The following is a 14,381-nucleotide window of genomic DNA, read 5'->3' as shown; positions in this document are numbered from 1 at the left end:
TTAGGGAGAAGCAGGTGCCCCAGGGGAGCCAGGAGAGAGAGGAATCCAGGTAATGATTCATTCCAGGGTGCAGAATGAGATCTTTCGGTGCTTCAGTGGCATCCTTCAGGCACTGTGTTTCCATGTCCGAGTAGTTATAGAAGGGAATTAGTGAGGGGAAAAAGAGATCTGTGCAATGAGTTTGGTGGTTCTCAGCCCAGGGCTTTCTCCTAGGGCTTTCAATCCAGCACCGGTCAGCAGCCTTGGAATTCACATGCACAAAGAGTCACCTCCTAAATGAAAACCACAGAGAGTTCAGGCGGGTGCCTAGGGTGAAGTCTTCTGCACTTCTTGTGCTGCTGGACAGGGTCTGGAATGCCCATTGGGCTGTATGTGCGAAGATCAATCGCTTGTTTCACTCATGATCGTGTCTTTGAATCATTTTGCAGGGACCTTTCGGGCTTCCGGGACGTCATGGAGAACAGGGGATCAAAGGCGAGATGGGAGAACCGGGAAAGGATGTAAGTCAATCATCGATGGCGTGATGGAAGGAAGGGGAGCTTGGGAGACAATATTATAGCTGGCAAAAGAGAGGCCCGTAACTCTGCTGTTTTAAAGGCTGCAAGCTCCCTCCCTCCGTGTGATGTAGTCTGGCAGGTCCGGCGTGGAAGGTCTGCTCCCCAGCAGGAAGGGGTGGAACCAGTTTGAATAACGTCTGATTGGGCGGAAGCCCAAGACATAAGGCAGGATGCTGCCATGGGCACCCCTGGTGTGCACACCACGCGAGTGTGCGAAATCTCCTCTGCCCACCTCGGAGGAAGAGTCACTTGCATTTCCAGCCTGTTCGATGCTGAGCCTCAGCGTGCGTTGAGCGGGCCTGAGACGGTGGGGAGTTGCTTTGACTCTGTCCCACCGAGGGCCGGTTCTCACCTTGCCTCTCTCTCCTCCCAGGGAGTCGCCGGAGAGAAGGGAGACAAGGGTGAAGCTGTAGGTTTGCACGTTCTCCTTTTTAACCTTGCATGAGAGAGAGTCCAGCTCGGGGTCTGACATGCTGACTTTCACCACTCACCTTTTTGGGGGATGGGGGGTGTTGTGTCTCTGCAGGGGAAGCCTGGGCCGCCCGGGTCGCCTGGAAGCATCGTGAGTAATACTCTTTTTCTGGAGGTGCTCACTGGTGGGAGGGAAGGGGAACTGGGGCAGAGGGGGTGTGTTGTCCTGGCAACCGGAGGGAGGGGCTCCCATTTCTTTGCAGGCAGCTGTGCTGTGAGTCTACAGCAGCACTGAGGTTGCTCAGGGGTAGAGGCCTGTACCTAGTGTCTGCCACGAGAGGCCAGAATCACCGTAGTGGAGACCGCAGTCTCTGTGTTGCAGCGAATAGTGGTTTGAGCATTGGCCTGCTAAACCCAGGGTTGTGAGTTCAATCCTTGAGGGGGCCACTTAGGGATCTGGGGCAAAAATCTTTCTGCAGATTGGTCCTGCTTTGAGCAGGGGGTTGGACTAGATGACCTCCCGAGGTCCCTTCCAACCCTGATGTTCTATGAATACATCACAGCAATTCATTCAGCGCATGTGTGAGTATAACAGTCCTCCGGACCTGATTCAGGAATATGAGTACATGCTTAATGCCATACTCATCCAGAAAGCACATGGCTAACTTCAAGTACATCCTTTAATCCCACTGAAGTCAATGAGATTTAAGCACATGCTTGACTTCAATGGTTAATCATGACTTAAAGTTAATCATGTGCTTAACTAAATCAGTACCTGTGGGGATATGCCATGGAGGTTCTTGCCTATCTCACCAGGCCTTTGGTTGCCCCAGCCTTGTCATCCTTGGTTGCTGTTCTCCCATTCGCTCACTGCTCACGCACCTCTTAGTGAAGTAATAATAATATATGGAGATATACCTATCTCATAGAGCTGGAAAGGACCTCAAAAGATCATTGAGTCCAGCCCCCTGCCTTCACTAGCAGGACCAAGTGGTGATTTTTGCCCCAGATCCCTAAGTAGACCCCTCAAGGGTTGAGCTCACAACCCTGGGTTTAGCAGGCCAATGCGCAAACCACTGAGCTATCCCTCCCCCTGCTTCTCTGAAATTGCAATGCCACTGGGGATGGAGGGGGGAGCACTGTACGGTCTACGCTGCCTAGTAGGCTCGCCATTCCCAGCTCCTGTGACTCTCTCACCCTGCGCTAGCACAATGACCACCGCACCCAGTGACCCAAGTACATCGTCTTCCGATTCAAAGGGGAAGGGTTCTAAACTGTGCAGTCCTCTGACTGTTTATTGAGTACAAACGACCAAACTGCCTAAACAAGGGCAAAAGTTGAGTCAGCAGCAGAGAGGGGCCCGAACAAAATCCTAAGTCTGAACATCCCTGAGCTCTGAGGAAGTTTGGACATTGGATTTGCTGTTGGCCCCAATCTCTGGAATGGGTCAGACCTAAACACTTTAAGCTTTGTGCAAGTGCAGCTGCAGACCCAAACTTCACAGCTGGCTCAGACCTCTACAGCTCATTAGATGAAGACGCTCTCTAGCCCCTGATCCAAAGACCTAGAAGGTTTGGATCCAAATATTGCAGCTCAGATTAAGGGCTAATTTTTAGAGGAGGAAAGAAAGTGAGTTAATTGATCCTTGTGCCAAGTGGGTGTATCAGAACCAGAAGGAAGGTTCGCAGAGATGATGTTGGTCATTGGAGATCTGTTCCTAATTGGGACCAACAACACTTTGTGACCTGTCTTTCTTCCATCTGGTGTAGGTGTCATCTCTGGAGAACAGCATCACCAACAAAGGCGATAAGGTAAAGTCTCTCCCTTGCCGGAGAAGCAACAGTGCACTGAGATGACTGTCCCCTAAGACTGGTTGTGTAGTTGTTTTGCATGGGAGTGTTTTACCCTTCAACAACAAAAACGTTTTAAATGAGCTGTAAACAGCTGCAAAGGATTACGTTCAAATAGAGATGATAGAATTGATCTCAAACTTTTCCAGATGTGAGGAGCACATAATCCTACACTGCTGTGTAACAAAGGGCATATCTACCCTGCAATCACACCCAGCTCGAGTAGACACACCCAAGGTAGCTGTAATGTAGGCCTTGGCTACACTAGCAATTCACAGCGCTGCACTTGCTGCGCCCAGGGGTGTGAAAAAACACCCCCCACCGAGCGCAGCGAGTGCAGCGCTGTAAAGCTACTCCCCTCGCCAGTGTAATCAGAGCCGTCTCGCAGCGCTGGTGGCGCGACTACACTTGCGCTTCACAGCGCTGTGAATCCATGAGTGTAGCCAAGGCCGTAGCTAGCTCAGTTAGTGGAGCAGGGAAGCTGTAGCAGCATGCACATCAGGGTGAGCTGTGCAAGCCCACCTGGAAGCCTGGGTAATTATTTGCAGGACTAGCCTGCACTGCTGCGCCATCACTGCTCTGGGACCTTAGCAAGCACAGGTGCTGTGATTGCAGTCTTGACTTCCCCTATGACTTCCTGACTTCCAGATCAAGTTTTCTCCACTCAGGTTGACTTTTGCAAGTCAACTTGGGATCTGAAACGCTGAACTCTGCAAAGCAAACTGAGTTCTCCCGTTCACTTCACCAGTAACAAAGGTGCTGCAAATGGAACGTAGCTGACAATGTTGTTGAGGACGCAAGAGGCAGAATGGACTCCAACTCTCTTTCCAGAGCTGTGTGGGTTCTGCAGGGCGGACAGGAGTAAACACTCAAGCCCTGATTCAGCAAAACATTCATTGAAGTCAATGGGACTCGGGCAGGTACTTGGATTTAAGCATGTGCTTAAGGGCCAGTTTTTTAAGGGTAATTCGGTCCTAACTCCCATTGCCCTAAGTGCTTTGCCAAATGGGGATAGGATCATTTACATGCTTAAAGTTAAGCACATGCTTGAGCACTTTGCTGAATTTGGATGAAGGCAACTGGCTTCTCATTAAAGGGGGGAAAAATCACTTGTTTGTTTATGCCAGGGCTGGCAAGCAATTCACTGCTTTGCATCTTTGTCTAGGGTAAGAGCCATATCCAGGCGTGTTTTCAGTAGCACCTTTCAAGGATTAGTGCAGGGCACTCAGACAATTGATCACAGGATGATGGATGCAAGGTGCATGGACGGTCTGTAATAAAGATCAGCAGGGAGGGATTCCACCTGTATGGGGTGTTTGGGTAAAAAAAAAAGGAAATTGAATACAGTACCTAAGAGTAGGGGAGCGCAGAGTTCAGAGAGCAGCACCCTTCAGAAGATACCAAAGTAGTGGCTGAGAGACGTGGAACACCATGTGTTCTTTGCTTCACGCCATTCTTCTGTACCATTCCTCCGCTCAGAGAAACAAACCGCAAAGAATCCAGCCCCTTTCATGCACCACCCACATCACCACATGCAGCATCCGATCTGACCTACGCGGGAAGAGAGGTTGGGTCAGGTGTTATCCAGAGCAGCCATTTTGCCAAGGAATGTCTCCCAACTGAGTGGAGAAAAAATAGGACTTGAAATCACAGGGTTTAGCAAAAATTGTGACTCGTCCTCATTTTCTGGCATCTTCACCCTCTGTGCAGCAGGGGACAGGGAGAGGCGACTTGGCCATCAAGAGAGTGGACCTGCCACAGCATCAGTTTCATGCTAACATTTGCAGTAGTGGTTGTTTCCTTGCGGGCTAGGAAAGGGTGGTTCTGGAGGGACCCCGGGAGAACAAGAGTCTTAAGTAACAGTCCTAAGAGTTTGTTCCATTTGGCTAACGACAAAGCATTAAACGAAAGCTCTCCCCAGATACCTGCATTGCTTTATCAGTCATGTCGCAGTGCCAAAGAGAGAGAGCTAACCCATTCCTGCTGCTCCCTCTCTTACAGGGAGATCCAGGGGAAACAGGCCTGAAAGGAGAGAGAGGCCCTCCAGGTCCCAGAGTAAGTGTGGGAGTCTGCGGGTGAGTGTTTTTGTTGGGCTTGCAGGTGGACGGACAATTGGGTCAGATCTCTCATATGCTTGGCCCCAAAAGGTTGGACTTAAACAGCGAGAGCTTTTGAGCTGAGCTGTTAAACTCATGGCCACATCCAGGCCTGGATCATGCCAAGATTTCTGCACCTGCATAACTTCATGCAGCTGAGGAGTCCGATAGAGATCAAAGGGGCTATTTGCATGCATAAAGTTACCGACTGCCTAGGCCTTTGCAGGAGCACAGGCTTGTATGGTGGATCTTTACTTCTCCATTAATTAATGTAGCTCCTAGAACTGGAAGGGACCTTGAAAGGTCATCGAGTCCAGCCCCCTGCCTTCACTAGCAGGACCAAGTACTGATTTTGCCCCAGATCCCTAAGTGGCCCCCTCAAGGATTGAACTCACAACCCTGGGTTTAGCAGGCCAATGCTCAAACCACTGAAGGGGGAGGGATAGCCCACGGCGCCTAGATTCTGTCAGCACCAGGCCGTTTAGCGGGAACTCTTTCATAGCCTGAATTATAAACAGCTTGGGACCAGCAATGCGGGGGACCTACGCTTTGGTCCTCGGGAATAGGGGCCGTGGCAGCTTTCAGAAATTACTCCTTACTGTCATGTTTTAGTTGTGGAGATAATATCCCTTTGGAACATGGGAACCATGAGGTCAAACCTACCTTTATTTTGTATTTTAAGGGGCCGGATGGTCTCCCAGGGCCTGCAGGTGGGACTCTGGTATGTTACTTTCCTAGCCTTGTTTTCTACATATAATCAACATTACTTAAATGATCTCTTTATAAACCATGATTTTAGAATACTACTAAATAGATAGATAGCGAATACCACATTCTGTACCATATTTATCCTTGTTGAAGTGTGTTAACTAATCTAGTAAGTTTCAGGTTCTAGTTCTTAACCATGGCTGTTACATTCTGGTGTATCCGTTCCTGAAACATTCAATAATGTTTTCATGCCTTTTTCTCCCCCTCTCCAAGCTGGATAACATGTCAGAAAAGGGGACAAAAGGGGAAAAGGTAACAGCTTCTAATGTCATAATTCTAGACTGTGAATTCTTTAGGGAAGGGACTGTGTTTTGTATTTGTTTGTACTGTGCTAGCGCAATGGGGGAGTTGTGGGGGGGGGCTTGCCCTTGACACTTCTGTAATACAGATCATCCTCATCAAGGGAACCAGGGCCCTGTCTGCGGGAGAATTGTTTGCTCAAAATGGAAAAACGAATTATTTGTACATAGAAATGTGCCACTGATTGGCACAAAAATATATTCACACCCATCCATGGACAGAGCATACACAGCGGCACTGTGCTGAGAGGTGTGTGTTCGGGACATTCACCTTGCTGCCAAGTCGCTGGACTAGGAGTGAGTCATGCAGGTCTTCCCAAAGGGAAACTGCAGTTAAAAACGCTTTAGAGCACACCACGCTGTCAGGTACTTTATTTAGGCCGTGGTTGAGACACTAAAGGGGAAAAAGCTCTAGGCGGTGCTTGGAAATTGTAGAGTCAAGATGATTGGAGCCAGAGTCTAATTGCTCTGTGTGTGTGTGTGTGTGTGTGTGTGTGTGGCGTGGAGGGGGGGGGGGGAATGTATCTGGAATCTGAAGACACGTGAGTTTAACAGCCATTTTCTGTCAATAGAATCACACTGGAGACTCTTTAAAGAGCAGGAGGAATGGAGTAGGTGTACACCAGGGCAAACCCATCATGGTCTAGTGGGTTAAGCAAAAGGCCAGAGTCCAAGTGCTCCTCCATTCTTTCCCCACCTCTGCTAATGGCTGGCCTTAATTCTCTGCTTTGATATAACTCTTTGCCAACATTCGGGTGGTAAATATGCTGAGCCCCGGGGTGGGAATATGGGGGCGCCGATTGGTGAAGGGAATTGCCCAAGTCACATGATTACCCAGGTCTCATAGCTCTCAAGCCAATACTTTCTTGGAGTGGTGTAACCAGCTGGGTTGTTTCTGGAGCCTCTTGGATTATTTTCTCTCCTGTGCAAAACGTGTTGAGTGGTGGAGGCCACCCCAGTCCATGGCTTGCTGGTGCCCTTCATTCCACCGGAATCTGTAGAGGCAGAAACCAGATTTCAGTGTAATGAAGCCCATCAGACATGGAATTCAACTCCTCACCTTCGCGCCCTTGGAGAGAATGTTGACCAAAAGCTCATATTGGGATCTTAGCCCCATGTCCAGACATTGTGCTGCCACGCTGCCGATTCACTGTTAAGGTGGCTGCAAAGTTCAAGGCTCCTGTTGCAATGTTAACTCGTCTGCACTGCACACACGCCATATTTCCTAGGATTGTTTTTTCTAATTAAACCTGCAGCTTAATTAAGGAGAGATGGCATGGTCCCAGGATGAGACTTGGAATGAGGAGATCTGGGTTCTAATCCTGGCTCTGACCGTTAGCGTGACTCAATTTACCCCCAAGGGTGAAATGCGAAGGACGATCGTTACCATCCCCACTTCCCATTGGTCTTGGGAGGCTTAGTCAATGGGTGTTTGGGATGATCCTGGGCCGCTGTAATGTTCCTGTTGGAGCTCTGACTTTCACAGTGCCTGACTCCTGCGAATCTAACTAGCATTGCATTGGTCCTAGCATTGAATAGGTTATGTGCTGCATCCCTTGGTTCTTTCACGTCTGCGCAGGGGACATGACACCCTTTCATCCTCCGGGGGAGGAACATTGATACTATCAGGCTACGTCTACACTATGAGCTGGGATGTGATTTCCCTGCCTGAAACTGGTGGAGGCAGCTGGACCTCCGCTGCCATTACCCGTGCTACGGTGCCAACGCTGCTATTTATACTCGCACTAACTCGATGAGCACTAGTGCGAATACGTGTGCACGAGCAAGGAAATCGCACCCCTCGCTTGTAGTGTAGACATAGCCTGAGTGGGTTGGACCTGGGCCTCACCTGCCTGTCATTGGTAAAATCCTCTGCTCTGAATTTGTCACGTGTCCTGCACTTGCTCCATGTGCCAAACTGCCACTGATGTGATTGGAACACCAATTTCACACCTGGGAGAAACTGAGGCATAGAGCGATGAAAATGTGGCTCTGATCTGAAAAAAGTCTTCAGTGGGGGTCTGTGGATGCTTGGCTCCTAGGAAAATGTGGCCAGGTTTGAAAATGTTGGTCTAAATGACCTGGGTGTGATCAAACGATGAATCAGTGGCGGAGTTAAAAAGAGAACCGAGGTGTCCTGTCTCCAAGTGCCTTTCTAAGCCACTAGCTACAGCGAATCACTCAGGTGTTTTTCTAGATTTATACACAACAGCAAGTATGGTCTGCCGAGCAGCAATACAGCGGGTATCAGCCTTTTGTTTGAGATCACGATAATAGTGCTCATGCTAATAAAACTGGGCAAATAATGATTGTTTGACTTGCTCAGGTACCAGGAAAAATTTCTTGTGCTGCTGTATTAATTTAGATGGAATAAATGGACCTAAAAGTATTTACATAGCTCAGTCGCTGTCCAACATTAAACAGCACTAAGGTTCGGCACTTGGTGTACAGAGACCTCAGCCTGCTTAGGATGTTGGCAAACACGCCGTTAACAATCCTTTTCACCTTTATGAAAGATTAAGAAAAGAAGGAAAAACAATTAAAGCATTTGAAATGTGAAATATTGAATGAAGCTTTCATTTTAACAACCTCCCTTGTTCCCGTTGCCTTTAGGAGGAGAGAGATTTTAGAAGGAAAAAACCCCTTTTCCGACAGTCTCTTAGGGGGAATCAGAGCTGGTGATAACTGTCCTTTTGGGGGAAAAGAGAGGAAGTCAGTTGAGATAGGCTGGAGCTGCTGCTGCTGTTAAAGTCCGATCCTGTTTCATCTCGGGTGGCGGTTGGGATCCAGCTGTAGCCAGCAAAGGTGGCGATGTCATCTGGGTCCCTCTCCCTGGCCTGGTCTGGTCAGGACATCTCTCAGGATTAGGATGAAGAGGTTCCGGGGTCCCAGGAGGTGCTTGGGGCGGCCAAGGGGAAGGGGCAGCACGTCGGGCTGTTCGGCGGCAATTCAGCGGCGGGTCCCTCTCGGAGGGAAGCACCTGCCACCAAATTCCCGCTGAAGAAGAAAGCGGCGTGGTGGAGCTGCCGCCGGAGTGCCGCCGATCGCAATTGTGATCGCGGCTTTTTTTTTTTTTCCCCGCCATTTGGGGAGGCAAAAACCCTGGAGCCGGTCCTGTCCCTAAGTCTCTCCTTTTAAGGACCCCAAAAGGGAGTGATGGGTGGAATAGCCCACTCCCTCTTTATTGGTTCATTAATTTCTGGTCCCACATTTACCGGTGTACCAGGCATGTTCTTACCACAGCCTTTGAGTTATATCAGGACTTTTTGTTTGGATGAATTCATTCTGTCTCCCTTTCAACCCTTTTCCCATCAACATTTGTAGTTATACATTATTGTGACATCTGATGGACCTACTTACTGTGGAGCTCACCGTTCGGGTAACTTTGTAGGCCCAGTTATCCCAACATTGCTCACACACCGTATCACAGATTGAATTAGGCAAAGCGCAGTGTGGAACTGGCTGATCATCCAAACGTTTCGCTGTCTGAGGTGTATGCTCTAGTGAACCCAACACCTGCGGATCAGCCCAAAGTTCTGACACGAATCCAAGCTTCCGTCAAGTTGAAGGGTATTCATGTCTGAGGCTCTGGTTCAGGTGGGGCCTAGTGAAAGGGGACTAGCTGCCAAGTTCATTGGAGGATTTCAAAGACCTTTACAAACATTAATTGGAGCCTCTCATCCCCACTGCGAGGTAGTGAAGTCATTGCCCCACTTTTACAGATCGGGGCATTGAAACTAAGGGCATGTTGACACTTCAAGCTGGGGGTGTGATTTCCATCTCAAGAAGACATACCCGTGCCAGCTCTGATTGAGCTAGCATGCTAAAAATAGCCACGGCATGTTGCTCTGAGCTAGGAATCATGCTACCAGCTCCAAGTGTAGGCATATTTTAAGTAACTTGCCCGTGGTCAGACAACAAGTCTCTGGCAGAGTCAGGACTAGAACCCAGGAAACCTGACTGCCAAACCTCTGCTCCAGACACCTGGCACTGCATTTCTTTGGGCTAATGCTTTTGTTAACCAGCTATTGTTTGTTTGTTTTTAAAGGGAGATCCAGGTCCACCCGGCAAAGGCGTGGAGATCAAGGTAAATAAAAACATGTGGAAAATTATAATATTGATACGCTGTCTCTCCATCCCTGTTTCTCTCACTGTGTTTCTCTGTCCCTGGGTCTCTGAGCCCCGCCCCCAGTGCTAGGATTCAGAGACAAAATCCAAAGAAAGCCAGTGTAGAACAAGACACTGAGGAGCTAGTCATAAATCTTACCCCATTGCTGCAGTAAGATCAAATCGTTTGGCCTTCCGGTAGGATCCAGGTTAGAGACATTAACCAGGATGAGTGCTGTGTGGGTCACTGCTGCAGCTCTGTAGAGAGATCCCTTGTGAAATTTAGTATGAACTAACAGGCAGCTATGAATGTGGCTCCCTGCCCTACAGCTCCACTGAGCTGTCTGGAACACAGAATGGGGGTCACTGGTTAGGATCTGTTGGATTCTCAGGCATAGCAAAGGCTAGAAATGCTTTATTGCCTCTGTGGCCATCAGATTCCAACCTTTGCTCTGGGGATGCTGATCTCACCCTCATCTTGTGCGCGTCGGTCAATTCTCAGCTAAGCAATTGTTGCATTACTTGGGGCTACCCTGGAGAGTCATCTGGAAGCTTACATTTGTGCAGAACATCTACCTCCTAGCTAGGGTAGACAGACAAGAGCACATCACGCCTGTGCTTCCGTCTCAGTTCTGAACCAGTGGACATCCAGGTGCAAATCGAAGGCTTGGCCATGGTCTGTGAAGCCTTAAATACTCTCAAAGTACCTGGTTACTGTATCTCAGAGATCACCTTCCACCCATTGGTGCCACTGCAGAAGTTGCAAACAATGGGATGCTTAGGTTTTCAGCCTCCCGGGATTACGGCCCTGGGTCTGGGGTAGGGCGTTCCCAGTAGGGCTCTGGCATTTGCTCCCAACAGGGATCCATCAGGGCACAATGCAAGGCACATGTTTGTACAGCACCTAGCAGAATGGGACTCCATTCTTGGTTGGCCTTTAGGCACCACCATAATAAACATGATTAATTATCATTAATCTCCATCGAGGTTTTCACCTAACGCTGAGTACTGGATTGTCTCTACCAGTCGGTTTCTTTCCAGTGCTGCCTATTATCATGGTATCTAAGAGCGGTCTCCTGGCCCAGCTGCCCAAGGACACGAGCTCCTCTCACACAGCATTTTCACGTAGGTGACAGGGAGGAGGAATGTATGGTTCCCTACTTTGGGAAGTGTTGTTTCTTGCTAACCACATTATGTACCTAATCATTGTGGCCTGTTAATGAGAACCCAATGGGACATTCGCTGCTGAAAGAGCCGATCGGCCCACACATGTAAAACTCTGCACCTACCCTATTCTCATGATGCAAGGTCCGATGTTACGCCTGTCCAAGCCAATGGCAAAGCTTCCATTGACTTCAATGAGAGCAGAATCCAGCCATCAGTATCTAGGGGCTTATCACTGCTCATCTATGGAGGTTATACTTGAGTTAATGTTATTTCCCTTGGTGGTAAATTGTATAGTCAATTGCTTGACCACACTTTGGTTTGTTATGAAATATACTCCAGAGACTAAATAACCAATATCAGTCCGGTTTATTGCTAAAAGACACTAATCATGTAGTACAGGAAAAAAGGTTCAACACGATACCAGCTTCCAGGAAGCCGTCTCGTGCAGCGTGGTAGAATTCACCTTACACAGAAGGCTTGCTTCCAGAGTGACACGTTTCAGCTAGGAGCATTTATAGGATGATTTCACAAGTTACAAACCTCTTTGCACATCACTAGAATTCAACCCACCAGTTCATAGCAGTTTCTTAACTTGTTGTTCTGTACCTTCCTTATCTTGGAGACTAGCTTTCCAGGTACTGGTCCAGGACGGTACCTCCCCAGCTCGTACCAGGGCAGAACATTAACGTGGTTTGCCATTGGCAAGTTTTCTATTTTCTAATGCCAGCGCTGACTTCAGCTTTGCAAAGTGTTGTGGGATAATTGACGGGTGAACAGAATTCAGTTAACATAACTTCCCAACACTTCTTTCTTTCTTTCCTTTTCTTTTCTTTTTAAATGTATATTATATCCATGCACATAATATCTATTAATGTGGTGTGTGCTACACCCAACATATGTTCATTGGCTAACACTCTTCATTCCTAATTCAGGATCTGGAGAGACTTTTTGAAGCCTATGGGATCAAGGTATGTGAATATTTTACTTTCTTTCTGAACGTTTGGCCCACTGCTGGCTCGCAGCCAGTTCCAGATGGAAATGGGACAGGGGGTGGGGCCCAGCTGGCCGTGAGCTGGTATGCAGCGGGGGGCTGTGCTGACGGAGGAGCAGCCGGCCCCGTGCACTGCATCTTCGCCCTGCCACCAGCCTTGCATGGCCACCCCCTAGGGTTGTCGACTGTCTAATCACACAAACCCAAACACCCTTGCCCCGCCCCTGCCCCTAGGCCATGCCCAGAGCTGGCTCCAGGCACCAGCTTAGAAAGCAGGTGCTTGGGGCGGCCACTCCGGAGGGGGGCGGCACGTCCAGCTATTCGGCGTCAATTCGGCGGAGGGTCCCTCACTCCTGCTCGGAGTGAAGGACCTCCTGCCGAATTGCCACCGAAGTGCTGCAGATCGTGATCGCGGCTTTTTTTTGGGAGGGGGGGTGCTTGGGGTGGCAAAAACCCTAGAGCCAGCCCTGGCCATGCCCCTGCCCGTCCCCTTCTCCAAGGCCCTGCCCCCACACACTCCATCCCTCCTCCCTCCATCACTTGCTTTCCCCCACCCTCACTCACTTTCACTGAGCTGGGGCAGGGGGCTGGGGTGTGAGCGGGGTGGGGCCGATGGCTTCGTAGTGTGGGAGGGGGCTCTGGTCTGGGGCAGAGGGTTGGGGTGCAGGAGGGGATTCTGGCTCTGGGAGGGAGTTTGGGTGCAGAAGGGGGCTCAGGGCTGAGGCAGGAGCTTGGGGTGTAGGCTCTGAGAGGGAATTTGGATGTGGGAGGGGGCTCAGGGCTGGGGCAGCAGAGGGTTGGGATGCAGGAGTGGGCTCAGGGCTGGGGCAGGGGGTTGGGGTGCAGGCTGTGGGCTCTGGGAGGCAGTTTGGGTGCAGGAGGGAGCTCCGGGCTGTGATAGGGGGTTGGGGCATGGGAGGGGATGGGGGCTCTGGGTGGCGCTTACCTCCAGTGGCTCCCGAAGGTGGCATGTCCCTGCGGCTCCTAGGCACAGGCATGGACGGCCAGATGGTTCTGTGCGGTGCATGCTGCCACCCCTGCAGCTCCCATTGGTGAGGAACCGCGGCGCTTGGGGCAGAGGCAGCGTGCAGAGACTCCCTGGCCGCTCTTGCCTGCACCTAGGAGCCATAGGGGCATACAGCCGCTTCCAGGAGCCATGCAGAGCCAGGGCAGGTAGGGAGCCTGCCTTAGCCCCATTGCACTGCCCCCGTCAACCAGACTTTTGGCCTGTTAAAATCTCCAGCATTGCTTTCAATAGCAACCAGGAGATTGAGGCCGATTCCGGGAGACTCCTGGTCAATCCGGGAGGGTTGGCAACCCTACCACCCCCATCGTTGGCCACTGGACCCTCCTCCCCCACTCACCGCTGGTGGGCAGGCGGCTGGCGAGCAGGGATCCAGCCAGCAGCAAGACCCACCAGTACTGCTGGATGGGAGACAGAAAATACGGGACAATTTGCCCGTTTTAAAGAAAAAGTCGGGACACCTGCAGGAGGGCTTAAATACAGGACTGTCCCTTTAAAAATGGGACGTCTGGTCACCCTAGCTCTCCCTTTCCTGATTTTTCCAGACTTCCCCTCCCAGGGCCTCTCCCTGACAGGGGCACCTGAAGTGGGGGGCTATGGGGCCATCACTTTTAAGAGCTGTAAGGGCATGCGACAGGGTGGAGAGGAGCGAATAGGGAGCGTGGAAGGAAACAGCAAGGAAATGGGGCCTCAGGGGAAGGGTGGTGCGAGGGCAGGGCCTCGGGGGGGAGGGGCGATGCTGCCCACCCTCTTAACTGCAGTTTGCTGATGAGGCACAGGGGCACTAGCCCTGATGGCCAGTCCCTCTTAAATAGCTAGTGTCACCTAGAGACAACCCCCCCCCCCCATCTCACTGTCTGGAATGCCTTTATCCAGTGCTGTATCCCCATCGCACAGAGGGGAAACTGAGGCACAGAGAGACCAGATCCTCCGTGTACTGAGGCTCCTGACTCCTGTTGAAATCAATGGGAGTTAGGTGCCTAAGTACTTTCGATGAGCTGTACCTAGGTCATAGACGGAGTCTGTAGCACAGAAGGGAATTAATCTTGGCTTTTCCGAGTCCCAGCCATTGGCCCCGCCTCCCTCCACAGCAGAGGTAGAGCACAACTAA

At 50.4% G+C, this 14,381-nt stretch overlaps 1 protein-coding gene across 15 annotated transcripts in view; it reads left to right on the top strand.

The window, feature by feature from the left end:
* The window catches only part of LOC101937181 (collagen alpha-1(VII) chain-like), a 216,523-nt gene that overhangs the window by 101,964 nt on the left and 100,178 nt on the right, over window positions 1-14,381 (top strand). For 9 of the 15 annotated variants that reach the window (XM_065552743.1, XM_065552759.1, XM_065552755.1 and 6 more), the window contains 10 exons: window positions 5-49; window positions 429-500; window positions 931-966; window positions 1,084-1,119; window positions 2,738-2,779; window positions 4,820-4,873; window positions 5,597-5,635; window positions 5,896-5,934; window positions 10,030-10,068; window positions 12,188-12,223. In XM_065552743.1, the coding sequence (XP_065408815.1) occupies window positions 5-49; window positions 429-500; window positions 931-966; window positions 1,084-1,119; window positions 2,738-2,779; window positions 4,820-4,873; window positions 5,597-5,635; window positions 5,896-5,934; window positions 10,030-10,068; window positions 12,188-12,223 (438 nt within the window). The remainder of the gene's footprint in view (window positions 1-4; window positions 50-428; window positions 501-930; window positions 967-1,083; window positions 1,120-2,737; window positions 2,780-4,819; window positions 4,874-5,596; window positions 5,636-5,895; window positions 5,935-10,029; window positions 10,069-12,187; window positions 12,224-14,381) is intronic. The other 6 variants (XM_065552766.1, XM_065552747.1, XM_065552706.1 and 3 more) reach the window with 4 other exon arrangements.

This window comes from Chrysemys picta, chromosome 1 (assembly GCF_011386835.1).
Source record: "Chrysemys picta bellii isolate R12L10 chromosome 1, ASM1138683v2, whole genome shotgun sequence".
Classification (NCBI taxonomy): domain Eukaryota; kingdom Metazoa; phylum Chordata; order Testudines; family Emydidae; genus Chrysemys; species Chrysemys picta.
This window is presented reverse-complemented; position numbering and strand designations above follow the sequence as displayed.